The sequence below is a fragment of the Fusarium poae genome, chromosome 3 (genome assembly GCF_019609905.1).
Source record: "Fusarium poae strain DAOMC 252244 chromosome 3, whole genome shotgun sequence".
In the NCBI taxonomy this organism is placed as follows: domain Eukaryota; kingdom Fungi; phylum Ascomycota; class Sordariomycetes; order Hypocreales; family Nectriaceae; genus Fusarium; species Fusarium poae.
In genome coordinates, this window is record NC_058401.1 from 5784347 (window position 1) to 5809511 (window position 25165).

General features: G+C 48.8%; 3 protein-coding genes across 3 annotated transcripts; 1 reads left to right on the plus strand and 2 right to left on the minus strand.

The window, feature by feature from the left end:
- Window positions 1–3549: 3549 nt before the first annotated feature.
- Window positions 3550–6115, minus strand: FPOAC1_009354 (uncharacterized protein; the record flags this gene model as incomplete). Its single annotated transcript, XM_044853780.1, has 3 exons — window positions 3550–5755; window positions 5855–6004; window positions 6102–6115. 3 exons carry the CDS (start codon window positions 6113–6115, stop codon window positions 3550–3552), a joined length of 2370 nt encoding a protein of 789 aa, XP_044706450.1.
- A 9451-nt stretch (window positions 6116–15566) lies between these two features.
- FPOAC1_009355 (uncharacterized protein) lies at window positions 15567–17924 on the minus strand (the record flags this gene model as incomplete). Its single annotated transcript, XM_044853781.1, has 3 exons — window positions 15567–17585; window positions 17648–17704; window positions 17769–17924. The coding sequence occupies 3 exons, from the start codon at window positions 17922–17924 to the stop codon at window positions 15567–15569; spliced, it is 2232 nt and encodes a 743-aa protein (XP_044706451.1).
- Window positions 17925–22326: 4402 nt separating this feature from the next.
- Window positions 22327–24410, plus strand: FPOAC1_009356 (uncharacterized protein; the record flags this gene model as incomplete). Its single annotated transcript, XM_044853782.1, has 7 exons — window positions 22327–22386; window positions 22440–22456; window positions 22508–22580; window positions 22631–22771; window positions 22825–23661; window positions 23719–23917; window positions 23974–24410. 7 exons carry the CDS (start codon window positions 22327–22329, stop codon window positions 24408–24410), a joined length of 1764 nt encoding a protein of 587 aa, XP_044706452.1.
- Window positions 24411–25165: the final 755 nt, after the last annotated feature.

Sequence of the window (25165 nt, forward strand, 5' to 3'; positions counted from 1 at the left end):
TATCCCTTTCAGTGCGCCATGCAGCTTCAGGTCCAGACAAGAGATCGGCAGTCCCTTGTCCGGATCTAGAGCGCAGATCACTCTTTCTCGACTCGACCCCGAGTTCCCCGACCAGGCCTTTTTTCTTTTCTTTTTAAGAATTTGACACTCGATATTCCCACGCCGAGGGACCCCGCACCTTGCTTGGTACAAGGGCAGTGTGTGTGTAAAGCCGGAACCGCACCGCACATCGTGAATGGCGCTTGCCTTGCGTCATGATGGTTCAAGAGCAGCGAGCCACAGCAACGAGGGGTAATAGCTCCAGCCCCAGTGAAGTCTCATTGTCTCTCGACCTCGACTTCAGTAGGTACTGTACAGTACGAAGCTACGCTGTGGCTGAATGCCCTCAACCTGCCAGAACAGGAAGCAATCTAGCTGATTGACAGATGCCATTGGATGCTGGATGCACAGCACACAAGTGGGTTCCTGTATTGATTTTGCGACGTAAATCTCCGTGAGTCGTGTTCCTTCCTGGGGGTCGTTTGAGGCCAAGCCGGTGAGAATATTCTTTGAACGATATGATAGCATGACGCTTGTCCTAGGCTCAACCGTCAAACGTCCAGTCATCTTGTTCTTCTCACCGATGTTTATCTCCTCCCCTTTCCTTGCAAAAAGACACCATCCAACGGTCACTGACGGTTAAATGTCCTGGGCCGCTAAAGTCAATTTTAGCTCTGTACCACGAGATCTTCCAGCGCCATTGCAGTTAGCCTGGACCCCGATGGTTGATGAACAAATGGCTCGTGATGTATAGTGACTTGTGGCTCGACGCTTGCCGATCTCCGCCCAGACATCACACGCCCCCTTCTGGGAGTCGACAAGCCACAGGTACATACTGTACCGTACTGTATTTCTATTCTCGACCACGGATAATTTGGCACATCAGAATAGCCAGTCAAATTGAGATTTGGTCGACATGAAGACTTATCGCCACACATGCGGTTAGAAAATGAGGTTACATGTGGCTCGTTACCGTGTGGCGATTGATAGGGCACACCACTCACTGGTCGAGAATGTGAGCTGTGGATGGATGGATGGATGTCTCACCCGGCCCGTTGACAGATGAACAAATCGACCCTTGCTCAGCTGAGATCTGTGACGAGGAGGAAGAAGAAGAGTGAAGTACTGTATGGTAATTCCCCTGAGGCGCGAACGCCTTTCGATTGTGGCTAGTGACCACCACTTGCATGATCATAACATGGAATTGGATTCCAAAGATGAAGGTCGCGATGTAACAGGTGGTTGCATGATAGTATAATTTCCCATAACCAAGGGGGCACGGAAAGACCTTGCCGACCAAGATAAGATGTTGGATGTACAGCACAGCATTGCACTGAGTGACAGCAGAATAACGAGGCAGGCCACAACCTTACCTAGGTAGTTTGCAATCGCCGATGGGATGATCCAGACTCTTTCGCCAAGCCAATAACGACATGGATAAGGAAATCACTCACCAGAAGGCGCCTCCCAAGTCAAAAAGATTCGATCCGATGCAGACCAAGTAAAACATGATGTGTTTAGATCGTACGTGTAGACTCGGTGAAGTGAACTTCAATGCTATGCCATAATACGATGTGATGCGATGCCGTGCCATGGCACTGGGCTGGGATGCCTCTCTGCATTCCCCTCAACCGAGTCCGCTAGACAACGCATCACAGATTAAAACATTTCGATGCAACAAATCAAAGGTCAAGGTGCCCTGTGCACCATTCATTCATGAAACATCGCTAACACGTCAATATTCTCAGGCGTTTTCCCCAATCGAGATGAGCTGAATATCGAAGAGCTCACGAGCCACAACGTTAAATGGATTCCCGTCCTTGATGTTACCTCAAAGAGAGCCACAATCCAGGGACACGCAAACCACCTCGCCACAGGTGGCTAAGCTCGGCACTTCGTTTCCTTTGACTCCAGCTTGGCATGGTCTTCAATCAACCAATAACTTCGTTTTGACGTAGTAATTCCCTCGGAATACGGCTCAAGGCCCCTTGGCAAAGTGAAGTAACTTCTGCCTCATATCATGTTGGGGTTCGGGTGCAGCCCATATGCATGTAGCTTGTCGTAGGACGAAAGATCTCTTGGGAGTTGTCAAATTTGTACTTTCCAATCGTTCATGCCTGCTTGGCGCTCACAAGTCACCCATCATCACCGGCCACAAAGTCCGGCTTGGCTGGGATATGGGTTTAGCCCTTTAATTCTCGACCCTCGATGCTTGTGTTGGCTGTTTACTAGCCACGAAACGATAGTCTAACCGGCCTATCATGATTTATCCATGCCAAATTATTGCTACCTTGAGTAGCATAGGGCATGGGTTGTTGGCGTGTAGTTTCCTGGGGCGTCGTGACCAGCCCGTCGGTCTTGGTTTGGAGACACGGATGTTGCAATCTTTGGTTTCGGCGAAACTAGCCCATTAGATAGCGACGAATAGCGCCCGTTGAGTGTCAGACAGATATTTCACTAACCCCGTCTGATATAGACTCCACGAACGAAGTAGTTCAAGAGTATTCGTCACTGCTTGGTAAAACTGTTCTTTATTCACCCCACGGTTCGAGACTGTGGAGACCCATCATCCGACGATAGTCAAAGGCCAAAGCACTTCTCAAATCTTGAACAAGTATAGGTATTGTATATGGTAGAATATGTACGTGGCGTTCTTCAAGAACAAGATCGATATCCTTTCCCGTCCCTTCCCAATCCATATCATACTAGCATTACTTCGTGAGTCCCCGGTTCCATGTGCGTTGGACTCGCTGGCCCTATTGGTGTAAAAATGCGATCCATATGTGGTTCTTTGTGTTGCTTCAATACGATTGAGATTGAGATGACATCGTAGCGTAATGTACTGTTGCTTTCCGTCCGGGGCGGATAAAGAGGAAACAGCTTAATAAAGCTATTGCACAAATGGATACTATACTGCTTGCGAGATAGAAATCGGGAAAAGGGTATCCAGAGCAGACCCACGTGCACAACAGCCGCCAAGAGTGCACTCTCATCTGATGAGTCTTTGCATGGGACATACATCCGACCAATCCGAATCCAGTGCATAACATTCGGCGTAATCTTTGTCGAGATAGATTGAGAACGGTCTGAAATCCTTGCAATCCCATGTTGCCGTGATCCTGCGGCACAACAATCCACCCGTTGTACAATGACATAAACACAAATAGCATTAAGAGAAAAAGAAAATGAAGAGAAAAACAGAGGTGTCGATCACGCGCTCTTTCGCAGTGTCGACGAAAAGAATATAGAAAGAAAAAAACCAGTGGTATCATTTTTGAAGAAGAGGAGCAGTCGTCAACGCCCCCAGAGCCAATATCCCTGTCCGTATATGTATGCGATCGTGTACTCAACCTGGCGACAGGCGAGAGAACCAAGCAAAAGAAGACAAACCCTAGTCTAGACCCATGTGTTGTTTGTTGCTGCAAACCATCGTCAAACGCAATCCGAAACGGCAATGTGAATAGGCAAGAGAGAAAAAAGGACAATAAAGAAACTGAATGTAGAGAGTGATCAGAAAGTGAGGCGAAGGACGAAACCACTTTGTGACTTGTCGTTAGGCTCCGTGACATTTTCGACGGTATCCACGGCCATTTCCCATTCCCTCTTGACTGCAGATTGCCCACTGACCTCTTGGATCTCAAGAGTCATATCTTGGCCCTCCTTGAGTTCTTGAACCACATCGTCATCTATCTCCACCTCAAGACCGCTTTGAATGGAATGGATTGTGCGTAGGATTCGGGAAGAGTCGATACCCCACTTGGCTGCAATTCGGTCGTTGAGTTCTTGAAGCGTGCGCTGCATCAGATAAATGGCACGGTGGTAACCAGCATTCCTCGAGTCGTTCGAGCTTCGTTGTTGAATGTAAAAACAGGCCACGGGCTTCGGGCTGCGATCCTGTGGTGGTCGATAGGACGAGTCAACGCCTAGGGCCTCGATCCACCCACTGAGGCTGCCATCATCGTCGCCCTTGTTAATTCTTGTGGGTTGCTCAGAGCCTTTGCGTGAGATTTCACCGCCTGACACTGAGTCAAAATTCTTCCATTGATTGCCTGCGCCAATGCCGGACGCCTGCGATACCAGTGACAAAGAACTAGGCGAAGGCGATATCATGGAACCTGCGGCGGAGCTTCGTCCACTTCTGGCTTGCCAGTTGGGACCTTCGCCTGGCTTGGTCAGGGGTGAGATATCACCAGGAAGAGATACTGGGTGTAGATCAGGGTCGTCGGGTTCGTCACCCTTGAGAAATAATACACTGACAGGGCGTGTACTGGTAAACATGTCCTGCAGAGTTTGAAGCTTGAAGTGTAAGTCTTCCTCCATATTCACTCTTGCGCCACCCCCAGCAGAACTTGCGGAAGACATGGACCATGTTCGCTTATGCTTCTGTACTTTGCCAGGTCGTTGCGGCTCTCCAATCTTCGCTGCGCCGCTGGACCGCTTTCGTTTGCCAAAATCTTTTAAGCCACTTTCAGCCTGCGCGATTTGCTGTTTAAGCTTATCGATAGACTTTTTGACATGTGCCACATCATTCGAAAGCTTTCTCTCTGCACCATGATCGCGGAAAAGCTTGACCTTGCAGTAGCAGATTTCGGGATTGGCATCGGCGGCTGGCTGTGAGGGATCGCAAGGGATAGGGTGAGTCTTTGCGCAGAGCCTTACGGGAATACCCTTGACACCTTTTGAGTGACTGAAATCGGTGGAGAGAAAGTTGAAGCGGACTGCGATGTTGACCTCGGGAGGGCCGTTAATGCCAGGCGTCCATGTAACGCAGAAGCCGTCGAAGGAAGAAGACTCTAGCTCCACACGAGTTCGCTTGTCGTCGCCTTCAGCTGGCTGACCTGCCTCCACATATTCAACTGCTTGGAGCTTTCCGCCTCTTTGATGAGCCTCATTGGTGCCTCTGCCTTCCTTCCAAAGACCCCAGCAGACACCTGGCCGTTGTCGTTGTTGCTCGTCTTCAAAAGAAACACGCACAAAGGTACGATATTTGATACCAGGCGTAATAGGCATAGTGGCATTGGTATCAGCAACAGAAAGCGAGTAAGCCTGTCCCTTGTTAAGATATGTAACAGGAATTTCATCAGCATGTTTGATCATAGCTGTAGGGGCATTTAGAGTCGAATGGAATCTAAACTTCTCAGCTGATGCAGGGAGAGGATGAGACATATGGCCAGTTGAAAATTGCCGTGATTGCAGACTCATCATGGGGGTGGTTTTGTGAAGGGTGGCGCCGATGGAAGACATGCGCTCTTCTGAAGGATCCGAGTCCATCGGCGACCCATCTTGGTCCATGGTCTCGTAACCTGTATCTTGATGCACAAAGCTCGATGGTGCAAATGTTGGCTGGGGCGGAGGTGCTTGAATGAAGGGATTAAAATGGTGGAACTGATGCGGTTGCAATGCGTGGAAGCCAGACATGTCCATAACTGGTTGAGCTGCGCCTGGGTGCATGGAGTCGCCTGACGTAGGCATAGAAAGAGGCGTATTCAAGCCCATACCCAGGCCCATCGTGGGCGTGTGTAAGTCACCAGCCTGGGGATGGAACAGAGTATTGTTGCCTCCAGGGGTGGGAGTGTAATACCCAGGAGGTGCGTTGGCAAAGCTAGCGAAAGACATAGAATTAGGGTCTAAAAGAGAGGGCGTAAACCTCCAAGGATCGTTGGTAGCCCTCGGAGTTGGATCTTGGTCGCGGAATGCATCTTGACTAAGATTGTGTCTGCAAGATCGTTAGTAAGACTGCCTTCATGTGCATCTGGAGTGAAAGACCGAGCCGCGCGCTCAAAGCGCCTTGCTACATATTTACAATGAAACTTACCGCTCAGGTAGAGGTAGGCCGGGAGCGTTTTCTGCACCGGTAGTTTGCGAGATACCTGGCGCTGTAGACGAGGTGCTAACTGCAGCAAGGTCGGGGAACTGCTGTCGAAAGTTTGCTAATAGCTCATCCCCCGGCTTTTGAGAGCTCGTCCTAGAAAGATTATTAGCATATTGAAAGGTGACATATCTCTCTCGATTTCCCTGGCTACGCTCCGAGCGTGGAAGGCAGAAAGATCTAAATATCATACCTTTGTCGAAACATATCGAGACGAGCGGTTTAGGCCGTCTCGAGACAGCAAAGATGTCAAGCAGTCGTTGGCGCAGCGCAGTTTCCAAGAACAATATCTCCCGATATCAAAGGTCCGCGATATCGCAAGCCTGCTGTCGAGGTTCGTGTGCGCAAAGTTCGGAAGTGGTTATGCGAATCAGTTGCTGATATTGTTTATTGATTTCAGAGACGAGACGTCGAGGGTGTTTGTAAGAGTGGGTTTGTGGGCTATGGCTGGTGTCGCTGGTGTGAGCGAAGAGCGTTAATCGCGGTAACCGTTAGGCGCGTTTTAAAGGTAATATGGAGGACGAGACAAGCCAGCTGTTGTGAGTGAATGTTGGCAAGGAGCGACAGGTTATCGCGAAGGGTATAGGTAGAGGATAAAGTAGAACAGAGGAAAGGTAGAAGTAAAGGTGCGTCAAGTCGTGGGATATTGTAGTGGGTGGTGTAGGTAGTAATTAGGAAGGGTCAGGAAGGGTAAGCTAGAGAAGGTAAGGGTATATTGGAGGAGTGGTGGGGACCTGTCGTCAGTCCCGTCGGAGGTGGGTGAAGAGACTCGACGGAGAAGGAGGATCTGACTTTGAAGTCCCCAAGTACCTCGTACCCACGTCCCAAGCTCTGGGCTGGGGCGCCGAGGCGGTGTCGTGGATCGAGTGGATGAGTTGGATGGGGAATCGGAGGAGGGGTGCACGCAGTAAGCAGCGAAAAGTGTACCTTGTGTACTTGTGTCGCACGGTTTTGTGCCTGTGCTGTATCAAACGCTAGGGCGTCCTTGGAGACTGGAGAGTGAGTGGTGCAATGTATGGATGTCGAGATGCGACGTAACGCCGTGATCTCGAGTGATGCTGCGATATCTGTTTTAACCAAGCTGAATAACAAAGGTCATCCCAGACTTCCTTTCTACGTGTAGATATCGTTTGCACTTGCACTGCGTTGTTGTGATTAAACTGTCATTCTCTGAATGTGCGAGGCGTGCAAGCTAAACTGCAGCACGGCTTTAGAAAGGAAGAAAGAAAGAAAGAAAGACGTTTAGTGATCTGGACTTTGACGCAGTCGCCTAGCGGACAGTTGTTGTGTGTTTTGCAGCTGCTCAAATAACGTCGAACCAAACAGTTCTAATCTTGTGAGGAGAGTGGATGATAATTTTGGGGGCGCGACCGAAGATGGCTTGTCCGTAGTGCCGGGATGCCGCCTAAAGTAAAAGGAAGAAGATATGGGCAAGGTGAATACGGATATTGTGCTGGAGGAAATATCGTTGTTGTTCCCGTTGCGTTTGTGGCTGTCTGTAGCACTACATACTGTGCTGTGTATACTTGTGTTTGGTCGCAGTCATATTGATCGAACCTCCGGGTGGCCTGAACTGAGCTGAACTACTGAGGCATACGTGCCTTCGGCATCGTGGCTTAATCAGACTCCATCTTCCACTCCCGATGCTAAAGGGACTCGATCATCGTGCTTAACGACTGTTGTGTTGCTCATCTATGCACTTGGGTACTGCAGGTAGAGTCAGAAGGACATGCATTCATACCAACATGTCCGTCGATTCTCAGGAGCCTGTGGGGTCAAAGCGATGGACCAACCGAGCAAGGGGGACCCTGATCCCAGAAGTCTTCTCATCCGCTAGGTAGGGTTAGACAAGGGTCGGCGGGCAACCAAAACCCTTGTATACTGCACTGTACTCTGTACATACATACGTACATGTATGGTGCAGGATGGTCAGTCAGGTGGGGAGAACAGACGAGGGGACAAAATGAAGAAGCGGCTTGGTCGTTATTAGAAAGAAAAAAATGTTAGCGGGAGCCAACCGCCGATGGGCGGAACGGGAAGGGAGACAGGTACGTATAGAGCCGTTCATTCGTCTTCGGGCAGTCATGGCGACGCCCATCTGGATGGACCTACCTATAGATGGTCTTGCTTGGTGGAATCAAAGAGGCATGTGGCTTGTGAGGCTTGTGACAGGACAGTTACATTAAGAAATTGGGCAAGTGAGCAAGGGAGATACCGCAAGCAGTGACGCCATGGTAGCTCTGAGCTTTCGCACCTCTGACTGGCCGTTGCGGACCTTTTGGAAATCGTGTTAGTTCCCTCAGGCCTTTGAGAGTCCGTAGAAGTGCATTAGAACGCATGTTTGAGAGTGGCCTTAACAGAGGGAAGCTAAGTGTAAGTGAGGGGTGGCCTAGGCTAGTAGGCTTGATTGCCTGCAGTCAGTTATTGAAAAAAAAAAAAAAATTAAGAAAAAATTGGTGGTCCCCCAGCATTATCCCATCCATAAGTTTCCATCCCGTTACTTTCCCCGGGGGGGGGTTCCAATTTCTATGTAGAGGTCCGACAGCACCTAAAACTCCATCCAGGCGGGGGCTGCCCAGCCAGGCATTGCAGAGCTCACAGAACAGACCAGACGCTATCTACCAAAATAAAAGGCAGTGGTCCTGGCGCTTCGGATACAACAGCGGTAACCCTTACGCAGGAACGCCAGAGTCGTGGGATGTGGAGGTCCCAAGCCCACAGTCGAACGCTAGCTGGATCGGAACTTTCCTCTGTCATCGGGTCCTATCTCATCGAGACATTGTTGACCATCGGCTGCCCACACCAAAATCTACCCTCATCGACAGTTGAATCGCCAGATGTCTGGGGCATGGAAGATGAGCCATTGTTTGAGAGTTTTCCTTCTTCTTTTTCTTCTTCTTCTTCTCTTCTTTTCTCCCTAAACGCCGCGCAACACTGGTACTTGCGCTCATGGCAATTTCGACCGGCATACCAGAGTCATGTATCCAATTACCGGTGTCAAAATGAAATCTCTATCTTTTTCTCTAGATTGTACTCCATGCATAGCTGCCGCTAATGATCCGCATACTGTACTTGGGAAGGACGGAAATCTAAACACGGCGCGCGACTGATGCGATCTATTGCTAAGTTATCTTATGCCATGCCATGCCATCCATACCTCATCTCCCGTTTCCCGCCGTAATATGCATGGTGTTGTGCTGTGCTCCCTTGTACCCCCTGTTACCTATATCTTTTCAGTCCTTTATTGGTTGAAGTCTGTTTCTTTAGGAAAGCGCTGCAACTGAATCCGTACATACGTATGGATACGTGTGAAGAGCCTTACTTGACCATGGTAGGATTCTGGACAGGGCATGGGGAGGTCTACCTGGGTCTGGCGGCATGACGGATGGGTTCCTATCCGTTCCTTTCATCTGCATCACATCCACGGCCCGACATTGACCTCTGCTTATAGAGCCTTCCCTTTTGAGGTCAGCCACCTGACCAGGGCATCCCATGGCCTACTATGTATGGCGAAATTACCTTCTTGGAGTCAACGTGCAGTTTCTTGTACTGTACGTGTGTCGTGTTCTACTGTGCAGCGTCGTGGTATGTCGTTGGGTCAGACTGCGATGGCCTGGTCACTTACCTATTTGCAGTACCTACGGTACGGACATCTATCAATGCGACAGCTCTGAGGCTGGAAGCAACCTGCTCTTCTTCCCGTGTGGCTGTGTTGAACCCTTCCAGATTGTCGATATCCTGTGCTACATAGTACTCGTTCTCATACTAGCTGACCTGCCTTCTTAGGTTGTTGCATAAAAGTGTACCAGTACATACTTACGGAGTGGTCCATGGCGTCGAGGGGTTCTTCTAGCTTATCGTCCTCTGGCTTGGATGGAACAAGTCAACCAGACCTCACAATCGAACCATTTTACTAGACCGGCTTGTCCTGATTCAGTCTGGCCCGGACGTTGGGAATGCCAATTGCAATAGCCATGCTGCGTTTGTAGCGGTTTCCGAAGCCGTCCCCTCCCCTAGCCTAGCCCAGGTCTTGGTACTGCAGCCGTTTGCCGCCAATTCAATAAATCAAAAGATCTTCATTTTATGCTCCAGATTGAGCGCCGACACGTGGATACTTTTACATGTGAGGATTCTAGTTGTTGTCCCCCGCGCATCCTGAACATACAAACAAACAATCCAATATTCTGGGTTCAGTTACAGCTCCACAGCCACAATGAGAGGCGATTTTCCCAGCGCGCCACGGTCTAGATCGGTTCTATCAAGAGTGTCTCCTCCAATTATATGCCGATCAATGGTGCTGTATTCTTATTTTGTTGATCATTGCCTGGCCCGTCAGTATCTGCCGCGGCATAGGTAGTGCAATATGCGACACTTGGTCGCAATTGTGGCGTTGTCTATGTGGCTTGACGCGTGGCTATCGCCCCTTCATGAAAGGCACCTTAAGATGGTACTAAGAAAAAATCATTCGAGCGTTCGTTGCTCTAAACCTCCTGTCGAGAATCATCTCCTCTAGAATTACTGATCCTTTATCACAATGTATATGTTTACCTCCAACAATTTCTTTCTCTCTCCTATGCGGGACTTGTGTTTACAGTCATATTCTACCTATTTCCTTGGTACGGAAAGTCGAGACACTATACAACAAGCGGTATAAGTGGCTACTAGTAACAATGGCTTACACGTACGAAACACCAATATGATCAAGTGGCCCTTGGCAACCATGGGTAAACAATTTCGAATCGACCGACATAAATAAATTCAAGGCGTCAACTGTTCTTTTCGCACTGATTTCCTTCTTCGCTAGGCGCCGAGATGAAGTTCATATGCGTTGGCTCTATGATATGGAAAAGGAATCTGCAATGTGACGGGGCCATATCCGTATAACCGTCAGCTTAAACGGTATGTTTCCAGCAATCATAAATTCATGTGGCTAACAGTTCGGAAGAGTTTTCCCTTTACTTCGATTGCAAATTCCCAACGTCGATGCGCCAACGGTATACAACAACCAGTTTCCGTGTATTCCAATTGATTGGCGTCGTGGGATTGAAGCTCTTTTGGCCGAAGCTAAAAGGTGTCTCGATTGAATAGCTCCTACAGAGCTTCTGCCAGAAAGCAGCCACGGTGCTCTTCCTTCGCCAGGGCTACCCTGTCAGGTCCCATCTGGAGCCATCTCGGAGAGCACCCTGACCCCAGCCAAGTCCCACGGCATGGCTCCGACAATTGCATGTTCCGTCACGGGTGTACCACCAGCAGATGCAGGACCGTGCCGCTGCGAGGCTTGTGGATTGAATTGGGTATTGAGCCAACACTGTACCCCGTACTCTGCTGGTTGTATTTACACTCATCTGTCTGTGCCTTTACAGTTATTTTGTCACAAGTTTGGCAAATCTATTGCCTTCTCAGTTTTGACAGACAAGCTGTTCTCCGAATTGCAATGTTCAGCAAGTTGCCGTCCAACCTTCAACTACGTCGGCGTCACAGTTCCTGGAGCGTCTGCTCTTATATTCACTTTACGATCGCTCGGCAGTTGGGCTTAAACGCAATATCATGGCTCGGAACCCTTTGTGCAGACTCCACCATTTCTCAGCTCTCTATGTTTTTTTTTTCTCTGTACCTGGAAATCCGTGTTTGTCTTCGATACAGTCGTCCGGCAAGTCTGCCATCACTGCCCTGTCGTATAGTAACGAATCGCGATGCGTGGCTGGTAGTGATTCATGACGGTCATCTACCATGCAGGTATCGTGGTGTGAACTCCATGCAAATTCCGGGTGAGTTGCGCGCGCCATGTAACGCTCTCCCCTCACACCCTTTCTTGCAAGGCAATGTGACTTCATCCAGGGGTTGTCGTCGAACAACTTTTGTGAGATTGGAGGTGCAATGACCTTTGAAAAGGTTCTCAACACTTTGTCATGGCTGACAACACCTTATCCGAAGTCGGCTATACCTTAATCGAGATATACTTTGTTGGTTAAAAGCCTCGATCTCAGTCTCTAGCTCGTACAAGGACACTGATAGCATCAAGTGCCGCTGCTCAAAACCCTACCCCACAAATGACAGCTGACTAGTACCTAGTGATGACCTGCAGACAGTCAAGGTGGGCGGCGTGCGACAGCTGCATTTGCTTCAATGGATGCCATTGCGTACAGTATGTGCGCCTCTGAAAGTGCCGTGCGGATAATGCCGACGCTATTCGTTGATTTGTGAGAGCTGGAGCCTACTATCCGTACAAGGGCAGCATCTCGCAGTGAGACGCGCGATAGACTTCCGGAACATTAGCGCTCATCGAAACATTGTTGTGTCGGACGGAGAAGACTCCAAATCAGTCGCTTCATGCTCTGCATAGACCAGGGCCCCCCCGTCACAAGAATTGGGACCAGCCACATCGCCAACAGTCAGGCTCATGATGTCATTTCTGCTTTTCAAATATTTCCACGTCAGTCTACCCACGAGGCTGAAACATTTCGGGGAGCTCTAGTATCCATCAGAGTCTGGGAACAATTTATGGAGTATTAATGGCAGAGATTGCGCAGGCTATTTCAAAAGAAGAACCGAAAATATCGCAAGCATGGGGGCATTGAAAAATCGATCGGGTTAGTGCTGTCAACGTGGCACCCCCTTGATTCAGTCACACGTTCGTTAGAGATGTACCTTGACCGAATCTGGGTATTAATACCCCCATGAAGGATATCGCGAACAGAGCTTTGGAGGCGTTGACGTCATTCTGGTACTGTTGCATTCATTATGTCGAATTCCATTTTTACACAACTTGCCTACAACGCTTGGAGAATACTGGTCATCCTGCCTGACAGTTGTCTTCACGTCCCCTGTTCAATTGGTGGAACTTTCCCTGCGCCCTGCAGATATCAAGAGATGATTGTTCTATGTTATGGCCAAGGGTCTGGATTATCACCACTTTGACCGCGATTACTCGGCCCATACCCGCGGCGTAGTTATTTTGGGCCTTGTCGCACAAACATCAACCAGCCTTTGCTGTGCTCTCCGGTAATACCTAATCTGGGAACGAGCCCTACCCTGAGCAATCCTGTACTACGCATGCCGGGGTTTGTGCATGCAACCCTGTGGTATCTCTCCACCATCAGTGAGCCATTACTCAGGATAGTCGAACCTTATATTTGAATTGATTGATGTGATTGGGAACAGTTTCTGATCAGTCAGGGGCGTTTTGGCTTTAAGATGCCGTAGCGGCAACTGCATTTCAGGAGGTCATACTCCGTCTCTCATATATACCTATCTAGATGCATTTTGTCGCGGATCTTGTCACAAAAGGGCGAAGAGATGCCTACCAAGTATCTTAAAGGACAAATGTCAGCTGCCTTGGACGGGTTATGAACCTGGAGCGGGGCCCTTCATTGATTTGTTGTTTGACTCTTGTTCAAAACAACATTTTCAAGTTGCAGGTTCCATAGTAGTCGTTCCAACGACTACGTTACATTCGAGAGTACTAAGTAAGTAAGTAGCCAGTAGTCGTTCGCAACAGGAAATAAAGGCTGATGTTCCTTCTGTGCCAACCATTCTAGACAGATCAGTCAAAGATAGTCTTATCATCGCCAGTTCGAATTCATTTTGGGGGTCATCCTCCTTCGATTTACTTCTGCCAGCATACGTTACAAAGGAGCGGTATGTCGATGGATCCCAAATTCAGATCAAAGGAGGATAACTCTAGTTTTTTCCCAGTATCATGAATCAGGGTCCCCTTCTAGAAGCATTCGGTGCTGCAGGGCTTGAAGTTTGGCTGGGAGCTGCCAAACCAAAGGCGGATACAATCAGGTTGATCACTACATCATCGCACGTCCACCCATGTGCATCTGTCATCCAAAAATGCTTTTGGGGAGGTCTGCCCCTCTCTACCGTTTCTGTGCCTGGATTGGTCTCCCCGTCGCGACGACTGTGTAAGTCGGGTGGTGAAGCGGGATGATCATTGCTTGTACCGTCTCAGCACCGACGGGCTGATGGCACGTTAGTGGTGGTGATAGGCGAAGATGGCAAAGAACAAAGTACATATTCCAGATTTGGATCACTATTTTTGGATATGCTATTTTCACATCTGCATACAGCGACGATCTCGGTGGATGTACACATGGAAAAGAATTTCCAGGGTCTGACTGATGCTGAACGGTGATGGTTGCAGTAACGCAGACGACGTTGACGCCAGTGCCAGTCTATCTCTATCATACGATGATCTCCATTTAATTCCTTCAGTTGGAAATGATTTCCATATACACAGAAGCTAATTCGTTCATCCATGTTAGCTGCTGATAAGTGACGAATTCTGGTAACCGCAAATATCACGACTGTAATGAATTCATTGGCTTGGATAATCACAACGCATCACTGTGAACGCGTGGACTATATCTCGCTCCAATTACAGTATTATCTTCTACGTATTTCAAAGTCTTAGCCCTGGATGGCAAAAATGCCTGCTCATCATTGGCGATAAGGAGAAAAGTCAATAGCTCAGAGAATCTACTGTAACCAGACATCAAGATGACGAACAGTCCTTATGATATATACCCGGTTGGTTTCTTGGCATGAAACATGTCAGATTTCATGAGTTTGTATGAGCTATTACTCAGTATCGCAATATAACGGTGGGCATTTAGTAAACATGGGAAGTGAGGCTCATGCCAATGACCCCCAAAGTACTCGACCGTTCAGTTACTCGTTTTAGGAACCGAACTATCTAAGTATTCCTTGAACAAACCAGCGAAACACAGCGTTTGCCCTGGTTATTACAAGCCAAACGACTTCGTTCAACGCCCATTAAAATCAATCCCTAGTTCAAGCCGCTTCAGTGTAGGGTAGTTAATGGAACAGGCATATTATAATATCGAACCCATACATGCAACATATCCGCACTGCCCCTGAGCTTCCAAAAATATCGCGAACTGTAGAGTGACATTGATAAGGAGCCCTTATGCACAATGACCATACAGGCACTTAAGTATCGGACTTGGCATGCGGTCAGCGGGATCCTGGACTGACTACCCATATGCAAATCACTAAGTCCAGGGTAATGTTATATCAGGATAGCTGAAGGGCAACCAACATCATGATGTTACTACGGTCATTTCTTCTTATTACAGTACGACCATTGGGGTAGATTAAGTGACCTGGGTGTTAAAAAGTGAACTGAGTTGAAAAGCCAACCCCTCCCTGTCTTGATAGTTGAATCGGAACTTGATCACAAGCCTGGCTGGATACACGCCTGGGCGATAACATCGCTACTTGTTCATGGCGATCTGATTCTCTACACATTGTGTGACGTTCAGTCAGCAAACTCGGCCCTTTTCAACCATAAGAGACCGTCGGATCTATCTTTGGACATATTGGCTGGGTGGTTCAGATCGCGAAAAGGTGAAAGAAAGAGGCGAATGCGTCTTGACAGCCCCTTATATATATCACAGCGGAGGAGATCATAATAGGGTTTGAGTGTCAATAAAACCTTATGCCAATGTACATATGGATGACTCTGAAAAAAAAAAGCTCATGTGCCTCGCCCATATCACGTCAAGGCGTGCAATACTGGGCTGGGCTGGGCGGGTCGAGTCTCGAATCTCGTCCTGATCGATGTGAACCATGTTGCTTTGTCTCTTTTGAACTCCACTATCTTTAGAGATAGAAAATAAAAACCATATGTCTATTCATCATCACTGTCGTCTTCCTCCTCAGCATTCTCCAACCAGTCAACCAGCATCCTGCACTTCTCCTTCAGCAATGTCATGCTCTCTCCCTCAACAGCTCGATCGTTCTCCCACCAACCTAAAATACCTTCCTCCTCAAGGATATCCTGTGAGTAGAGCTGCTGCAGCATTGCTGCGAGAAGAATGCCCACTCGAGATTGTTCTGGCCCTGGAGAGCGTGTGAGGGCTTTTTGAAGAGCGATGATGAATTCAACCTGCGCAGCTTCGTTGTCGTTTTCGAGGCCGATGCCCACTTCGTTGATGAACTTTGTTGCCCCTGGACGGGAGTTGAGGGCACGGTCTGCGGCCTTGCTGGGTTCAAGACTGCCATACTCAGGGGTCATAAGCTCTACTGCGCGATGAGCGAAGGCACTGGCCACAGCGCGGCGCATCATGGCATCGGAAGCGTCGTTAGAAAGACGCAGACCCATGAACTCGAGCTTGGCCGAGTCGAAATCGCCAGACTGTGCGCGCAGTGCGTCGACAAGACCGTGGACAGCCTCGTTGTGGAAAGAAAGCTTGTCGCCAGCGTCATCAGACGCGAAGGAGGTACGACGGGAAGGATCGCCGGCGTTAATGTTCAGCGAGTTCTCATCCATCTCATCTTCCGAAATCTCGGAAGACAACGTCGACACGGACGAAGTGGATATGTTGAACTGAGCCAAGTTGTAGATCAGGCTCTTCTGCAGCTGGGATGGATCTCTCTCGTCGAGGTCCTCATCCTCAGGGTCTGTGAACTCGGCGGCGTTGGTGCTGGCTCCAAGGAGTTTGGTGTCTGGCGTCACAGGGTTGCCCTCAACGTCGACACAAGAGACGGCAGTGTCTTTGGGTAGTGCAGCGCCCTCGCTAACGTTTGCACCAAAGGATACCAGACTGCCCTCGGGTATGGAGGCATTCTTGCCAATGACTGCCGAGTCTGCAACTATGGACTGGTATATCTTTGCCCCATCCTCAATCGTGGTATCATCCCAGACATAAGAGTTCACTAAAACCACATTGGCACCAATCTTACAGTCTCTACCAACAATACTGTTGGAGATGGTACTTCCTGAGCCAATGTTGCTGTCGCGCCCAATAATGGAATTCGAAAGTTTGGCATCATTTGCATAGAATGCACCCTGCTCGGCCACGACGCCATGGATATGTCGTTGGTACGATTGCTTGGGTAGGATATTACACTCTGGAATGAAGGGATATGTCCATCTGTCAAGAACATCGCGACTGACAGCATCGTACTGCTGTAGGTTGCTTGCTCGTGCCGCGTAGCCCTCCTCGCAAATCTCGGTGTAAATCATCTTGCCGTTCAGCTCCCAATCCTTAAGTACACCGTGTAAGAAGTTCTTCCGGGGAAGTTCGTAGTCGAAGCTCTCTGACCAAAGTGCAAGGACCTCGGGTGTACATATGTCGATCTCGGCGTCGATGAGATCGGATCGGATTTCGAACTCGGTAGATAGTTCGTCCACAACAGCCGGATCCAAATACATGTATCGGTCGCTTGCCAGGGGGTCCATCTCGTCATAGTGAAGACATCTCTGAGTCTTGGTATCGACAACGAAGATGGGGGTAATTCCGTTTGTCTTTGTTCGGTGGTCACCCTCTCCACCACTGCGCAACACCATTGTCATAATGTTGGCTGCACTGTCTTCCCTGCGCTTTCGATGCGCCGCCAGGGCATTATCGAGCATAATGTTGGATACCAAGTCGCCGTTTACGAGGATAAAATCGCCATCAACGAGTGATCGCTTGTCCATGTCACGAAGGACATCACCGGCTGAGCGTGCGTCGGAAACTCGAACGAACTGAAGGTGCGAGAAGGGAGATGTGCGCGCAGCTGATGACCATCGAGAACGGCCGATGTAATCTTCGACCTGATCGGTATGGGCACCGCAGTAAATGTAGACTTCATTGACACCATTCATTGCCAGAAACTCTAGAGTGTACTCGATAAGAGGAACGTTTGCGAGTGGGAGAAGACACTGCGAATAGCCTCATTAGTTTGAACACATACACCACGCCAGGGTTTAAGGCAAAATGTTACTCTTGGCTTTTCAGTCGTAAAAGGCCTGTATCTGTCTTGGAAAGAATCGGCAATGACCTGGAAGATAAACTGTGAGCTTGCGCCGCTCTTGATCGGTATGATACCCCGCCATATCACCTACGACCGCCTGGAGAACATCTTCGCTCTTGCTCTCGCCTCCTGACTTTGTGGACCTTTTGCCCTTTCCGCTGTTGCCCTTGTGCGACATGATGCCGGTGTCGAGAGTGTTGCGCCTAAATTCCTTGAGGGAAAGTTGTGAAGTTGAGTCGAAGCGCATGCAGAATAGAACGTGGGGCTATGTCAAATTTCCAGTGACTCAATCGACATTCCGCTTCACCTCGGTGTGAGGAGCGGCTTGCTGAGTCATGCAGAACTCGCTCTCCACGGCCCGTCGTCATTCAACGATGTTTGTCAAGGAAGTTTAATTGTTTTGGCCTCGGACGATGAGCCTCGATAGAGTTCAGTAAGCATTCCAGCTACTTCGCTGTAGGCTATTAGAAAAAAACAGTAGTACGTTGTTACGCTTTACTTGAGTTCTCGGTACAGGACGAACTTTGTTACAGTGTTCTCACGAGGTCGGGTTGGTAAGCTGGTAGATAAATTTGGGTCCAAACAAGTCGAAGCCCGATTGTGCGTAGGTAACTACCTAATTATCACTTGCGGTGGTTTGGCTAGGGGGTATCGGATCTTGACCATTGAGGGCAGGATGCAATGGAAGTGTGGCCAAAAAAAAAGGTTGAGTAGTTTACTGGCTGGATACTTTTGTTCCCGTGGTTTATTAACCCGTGGCTTGAATATTGTAGAATGTCGCATGTTCATCTGAAATGTTATCAGCTTTTTACACACACGTACACAGATGTGGCAACGAAAAACTGGCCTGACGTGGCGTCCTTAAATGAAGCCAGTTGCCGGTCAAAGCTTAATACCTATTGCATGAGCTTTGTGACATGAACAGCATGCACTTGTGCAGGAACAAGCAAGACTTTCTGAAAGTGAAAAACCAGTGTCCTTTCGATTCCGGGAGGCGGCAAAGCCCGATTGGGGACTAAAGAGAGATGGCTATTTAGGACTGTTGAGGTGCCCGATGAGGTTCGGATCATCCATTTCTTTGTCCCATTTAGGTACTAAGTATATTGTATCCTAGACATAACAAGACATAATCCCTGTTTAAAGACTTGGAATTGTTCTGAGTATTACCAGTAGAAATTGCCAACCGCCTTTGTTGAGTAGTTGACCTAGGGTTTCTGACGTTTATTGATGGAATTGTCCGAGACAAAATGATATCAAAACTTGGAATCTGGTAGCACTCTGAGACAAACTTTGCCGGCCAGTGAGAGTTGCGGATAAATCATCTTGCAACAAGTATAGCGGTGTCTCGGAATGTCTTGGGGTATGTGTCTGTGTCTTGGTTGGAAAATAATGCAGATGTCGCTTGAGCTGTTTGCGTTGAACATAGTAATGTGCGTAGAGTTTGATGCAATTACTATTTGTCTTGGTCAGAGCGCCTCTAGTATTAGTACTATCGATGTGAGTGTCGCTTAATTATGCCAGGCATACCTACCTACTAATCTTAATATCATCAGAAACCTAGTAACCAAACAAACAGCTGAGCTCGATCAGTGCCTTACTATTGGGTACCCACCTACGGACCATGGTTGGCACGATGCTCTGCCTACCCGCATACCAAGCTCCATACGGAAGCCCAAGTACTCTTCCCGAACAGCCATTGCCAGGACTCAAAGGAATTCAGGGTCCCCATACCCTGTAATTGTGAACCCCGCAATCCTGTCTCTTCACATACATATCTCACAGGAAAATTCTCCTTGATAGTACATGAAATACAGTGCCAAAAATGCCTTCTGCTGAACTGTGCTTGTGAGAATTTAGCCGTATGGTGTTAGTAATTAATGTAGGTGGTTATGCTCGTTGCTCATAGGTCCTGCCGACTTGGTATTTAGGTAGGAAGGTACCGTCGAGCGGTAGGTACTAACCTACTAGGTAAGCTAATGTAAGGAAGGCATGGAAGTTGCTGTTTCCATTTCTGCGGCTCGTGCACAGTGCATTCTTCTCTGTTCCTGCAGTTACACTGTAGTTACCCGCTTCGTTCTCGCCCTCGTTCCCTACAACGGCCACGGTCTCGACCACGAAGACCTCTCGCTTGCCTTTATTTCATTCTCCACGTTTGAACCTTCTGCTTAAACACAACCGTCGAGAGTCTTCTAAAGCCTTTGCAAACGTTGTCTTTAACGCGTAGCCGTACTATGGACAACTTCAACAGTCTGATCGGCGACGATCACTAGGCCAACCACTGATGCACTACACTGCGCTACACTAGGTATACAGGACAGCTCAGTGCCCAGCATCTGGCAACCGCACCAAAAACGAAATTTCGAACAGGCTAAAATACGAACAGTCGTACCCTTGTCATGCCTCTCTGTTGGTCACTACTTTTAGACCAAATTCGCCCCGACTCCCACTTCTGATCCCACCTACTTACTGTACGGATACATATAATGTCTACATACTAGACTACTTGACTACCTGACGACCTACCAACCGACATATGTGGCTAGTCTTGCTATGTACTGTTCTCAATTGCTTTCTTTTAACTCAGCCACGTTGATCTTGTGCGGCTAGATCCGCATCATGGCATATGCGAATATCTGCCCATTCCTGGCGAGATTTGAATAGGGACGACTCTGGTTCGACAATAACCGAAGCGCGTGCAGCAATTGGTAGGATAATAAATTCGCTAGCTCAGACATCTGGCTCAAGTTGTTGGAACTGAGAAACCAAAGCACTCAAGAGCTAGTCTACATTCTTGTATTCGGGGAGATGGTCGAAGTCCCAGTTTGCTGGGGTTTTCAGCCCGAGTCATGAGCTGCGACATGTTTTCCTCATCGATTGAGGAATAGCAATCCAAGCATTCCACAACGTGCTGGAACCACAAGGGTTTGGTCTCGAGGCCCAATGTTCAGCAAGAGCAATGTACGACATTTTTTAAAAATCTATTTGCTGAGCTTTATGGCTTATGGCTACCTATCTGGTCAAGCTGAAGCCTACTGACAAAAAGCAACGGACACTCTACACACGAAAACAAAGTTGATATGGGTATCCCTCGAAGTCTAATGTGAAATCGATACACGAAAACAAAGTGTAATTGCTGCGTGAAGCAGAGAATCATTGCCGTTACTCCACTTGCGTTGGGCTTTCTCCCTGCATGGCTCAATATGGCATGGCTTTAGGATGCAAGACACGGGAAGGCCGCATCATTTTTCTCGTTGGAATTACCATGTCCGTAAGAGGGCGGGCTAGGGTAAAAAGACCCTGACAGGCTTTTATTGTCTCTTTCATTCTTTTCTGGTGGACGGCTCATCATGCATGGTGTTCTCATCTGAAGTAAACGAACCGTGGACAGCCATGCATCACACGAGAAGAAGAAAAAGAAAGCTCAATGTGTGCAGCAGGACAACAACGGAGTAGATCTCAACAGCTGAATGGTTCTCCTTCTTCACCAGCTTAAGATTTTCCAGTCAGAGCTTAGGTCGCATTGTGGTCACGGTGCACCATGATCCCTCCACACAGTCGACGTAGGGACGATCTCCAGTGCAACCGGGCAGCCAACCAAGGGTCGTGGTCGGCGCAAGAAGGGTCAAAAAGCCATGGTGGTAACAAGGGGACACCCCACAAGGACGGCCGCCAGACTTGTTTGCGCAATAGCGCTCCATTCCCACCGCGATCTTGGTCGAGGCTAAGCTAACCTTGGCTGGAAATACCCACTCCGCGCTCTCAAGCTTTTCTTCTTCTTTGCTGCTGCATGCGCCTTCGCCTTGTTCGTAACAGCAGTAAGCAGCAGCGACAGTATCCGTAAGTATCAGTATCATAACAACAAGTCAGCGCCAGCAACAGTATCAGCACAGGCCCCTGCCCCGGCCGAAGTGGGAAGTGCCATCTGCTCCCGGAAGAGAGCGTGTTAAGAGCCAGCGGTACTCAGTACCTGATTGATATCCACAACGCTGAGCAAATCGACAAGTCACAACTACCCCCCGCCAAAGCTAAGCCACGCCCAGTTCAGTTCAGAAACAAAAAGCAGGCTCAGACTATTCCGTTCCATGCCTGCCTGTGCCCACTCCCGCTCACACGGCCTCCCAACTTTGTCTTGAGATACAACTCAGGCCGGGTCCCCGTTTCCCGTTCTCCATTCCCATCATTTCCCGCCCTTTTTGGTTTTGCAATTGCGACGGCCCTCATTCATCGCATTGCCATCTTCTACCTCCTTGCGACGGGCCTCCTATCCAACCTTCGTATCCGCAGCTTGTAAAGCTTTGCAGCCCCTGAACCTAGTTGCGCTTCGACTTTACATCAACGCGTCCGCTCCTCGAGTCTCCGGCCCTGCTCCTGGCCTGGCCCTTACATCATTACCACTTGGTCTCGGCGCATCAAGTTCGATCGTCGTTTGCTTCAACACATTAAATCAACACTCTCAGAGGTCTTTTGGGCTGTTCTCATCTTGAAGCCAACAGCGATCAACGGTGACTCGGCCCGGTTAAACGCCTCTTCTATCGGTTATCCGCTACAACGACTTTTGACCGAACGCTTTATTGCCAACACATAATCAACAGTAACATCATCACGAAACAATCACACACAATCGCTAAAAGCTCGAATACACTGTTGAAATGTCTGCCGGTGACGGAACATCAACCCCTGGGGTCGGTGGCAGCAATGCCAGCGAATTTGTAAGTTCACAGCCAGTAACGGTTTATTACATCACATCTAACACTTCTGATAGGTTCGCAAGCTTTACCGGTTTGTTGATTCCAGAGATTTGTACATACAATAACGCTAACAAAATCCAAGAATGCTTGAAGATCCGGCGCATCAAGATGTCGCTAGATGGGGTAAAGACGGCGATACCTTCGTCGTTGTTGAGGTAGGGACAGAGCTGATGTCGCAGTGACGAACCAATGCTTACAAGCTCAGAATGAGAAGTTCACGCGTTCCATCCTCCCCAAGCACTTTAAGCACAGCAACATGGCTAGTTTTGTCCGACAGCTGAATAAGTATGATTTTCATAAAGTGCGACAAACGAATGACAGTGGCTCTGCAGCCAACGGCGCCAATGTATGCTTTATGTAACCCTTGGTTGTTGGCCACATACTAAAACATGAACGCAGACTCTCGAATTCAAGCATCCCAACTTCAGAGTTGGTAGCAAGGATGATCTTGACAATATTCGTCGAAAAGCACCTGCGCCTAGAAGAACGCAGGCCACGGAGGACTTCACAACCAGTCATCACATCAGTGTTATGACTGAACAGCTCACTGCCACGCAGCAGCAGGTGCAACAGCTCCAGGAATTGTTTACCGACGTCTCTCAGACAAATCGTCTTCTTGTTAACGAGGTTCTGACACTGCAAAAAATGCTCAACGCGCAAAAGCAATCCCAGCACGAAATGCTCAACTTTTTATCGCCTACCACCAATCGTCATCAACAGACCATGCATCTCAACGTCGGCACATCTCCTCTAGATGGCAGTGATGACTCGGCACCTGAATTGAGACGAGCTCGCGAGCTTCTATCCAGTGTGACACCTGATCAGATTGCCGACCGGGAGTTGGAACGCCTTCAGGGTGTCTACGGATCTCCAGCCGATTCTGCAGTTGTCATTCCACAAGCCTCGATGCCCATGATGCATGATCCAATGAACGACATCAACCGCTATCCCGTATACCCGGTGGGCCAGACCGTCGGGATTGATCCTTTCCATTCCGATCACATCCACAAGATCCCTTACGCGATGCCAAACGATTCGAGCGCCAACGCCATGCAGGAAGTGGCTGCCCCTCAGCCCATCAACATCCAGACCCACGGGAACTCCAACTCGTCGGCCAATTCGGCTCTTACATGGGCCTCCCGGAAGCCCAGAATCTTCCTTGTTGAAGACGACCCGACCTGCGCTAAGATCGGCATCAAGTTTCTCAAGTCGATGGGTTGTGAAGTCGAACATGCTGTACGTGAAACCCGTGGAACAAAATCGGGAGTTCGACCAGGCTGACGCTTAAAATAGCAAAATGGAGCGGATGCATACAGCCGCATTACGAGCGTTTCTCGTGATCATTTCGACATGATCTTTATGGACATCATCATGCCTAAGCTGGATGGTGTCTCGACCACCATGTACATCCGGCAGGACTGTCCTGCTATCCCTATTGTCGCTATGACATCGAATATTCGATCCGATGAGGTCCACTGTTATTTTGAGCATGGTAAGTACCGTGATGAGAAGCGCAACTGGTAATGTGAACTGATCGTGCATTAATAGGTATGAATGGGGTATTGGCCAAGCCATTTACCAAGAGCGGAATGCAGAAGATTGTCGAGAACCACTTGAGCTATCTCCTAAAGGGCTACGATCCTTCAACCCAGCAAGAATCCGGTTCGGGATACGTGGTGGGCGGCGCAGGTTACATGAACCCCCCCAGCAACTTGAATACGCCTGGAGGAACAGGGTTCAAGTTCGAGACGACACCCACACCTCCAGCAACTGGCGCAACGTGGTCCCCAGGACAGATGCCACAGCAGTCTCCCCTTACCACAGGAATGGACCAAGGGTATGGCATGGTAAACGGCGCGAACCAATACGGCTTAACACCCACGAGTGCTAGCAGAGCTAGCTTCCCTGGCAACATCTCACAAAACAGCCAGGGACGCATGGATGGCCAAAGTCCTCCCGAAAAGCGGCAGCGCACCTATGTCTGAGTTTCTGAAGAGGGATTGCGTCCTTGGATTTTGTCTGGTGTATGCACGTGGCTACATCGTGAGGAGTACGGCGTTTGGAGCGAGATGACGTAGGAGCTTCTTGACACTGGTGGCCTTTTGTGCCTAATCGGATGGGAGAGAGATTTCATGTTGGGTATTTCGCATTTATGACTGGGGAGACGTCGGAGTCGGACCCCTTATAACGAGTAAAGGCATCTGGCAAGATACAGAAGGCAAGCTGGTCAGTAAAGACTATTACTTAGTTGCGGACACAGACGGCACGCATCTGGTTCTGAATCGGAGTGTACGGTGCGGTGCGCCTGACGAACAACGAGATTTGATACCTGCGATAATATTACTCTTTTTTTTTTGGCAAAGTACAAAGATCCATTAAGCAAGGCTGCAGAATGCTGGACTGTTGACATGATTCGTTTTTGTTGCCCCTGGTCATGTAGAGTTTGACGTCGTTGATAGATTGCTGTTTGCCATCTATAGCGAAGAGTCGGACTGAGCTATTCAAGCCCATTGCTTAAATAATGATGAGCTTCGATTATTCGTGCTGTTCATGCGCTTGCTCTTGTATAGTTGTATTATCCTGGTGCATGTAGTGATGAAGGACAAGTTGTAATGACTGGTGGCTGCTAACAAATAGTCAGCAATTTCAGAACAAGAATCAGAATGTTTTCAAGCAGGGAGATGGCAGACAGATATATAGACTACCTAGCTCGTTCTCAATAACGTTTGCAAGGTTGTGC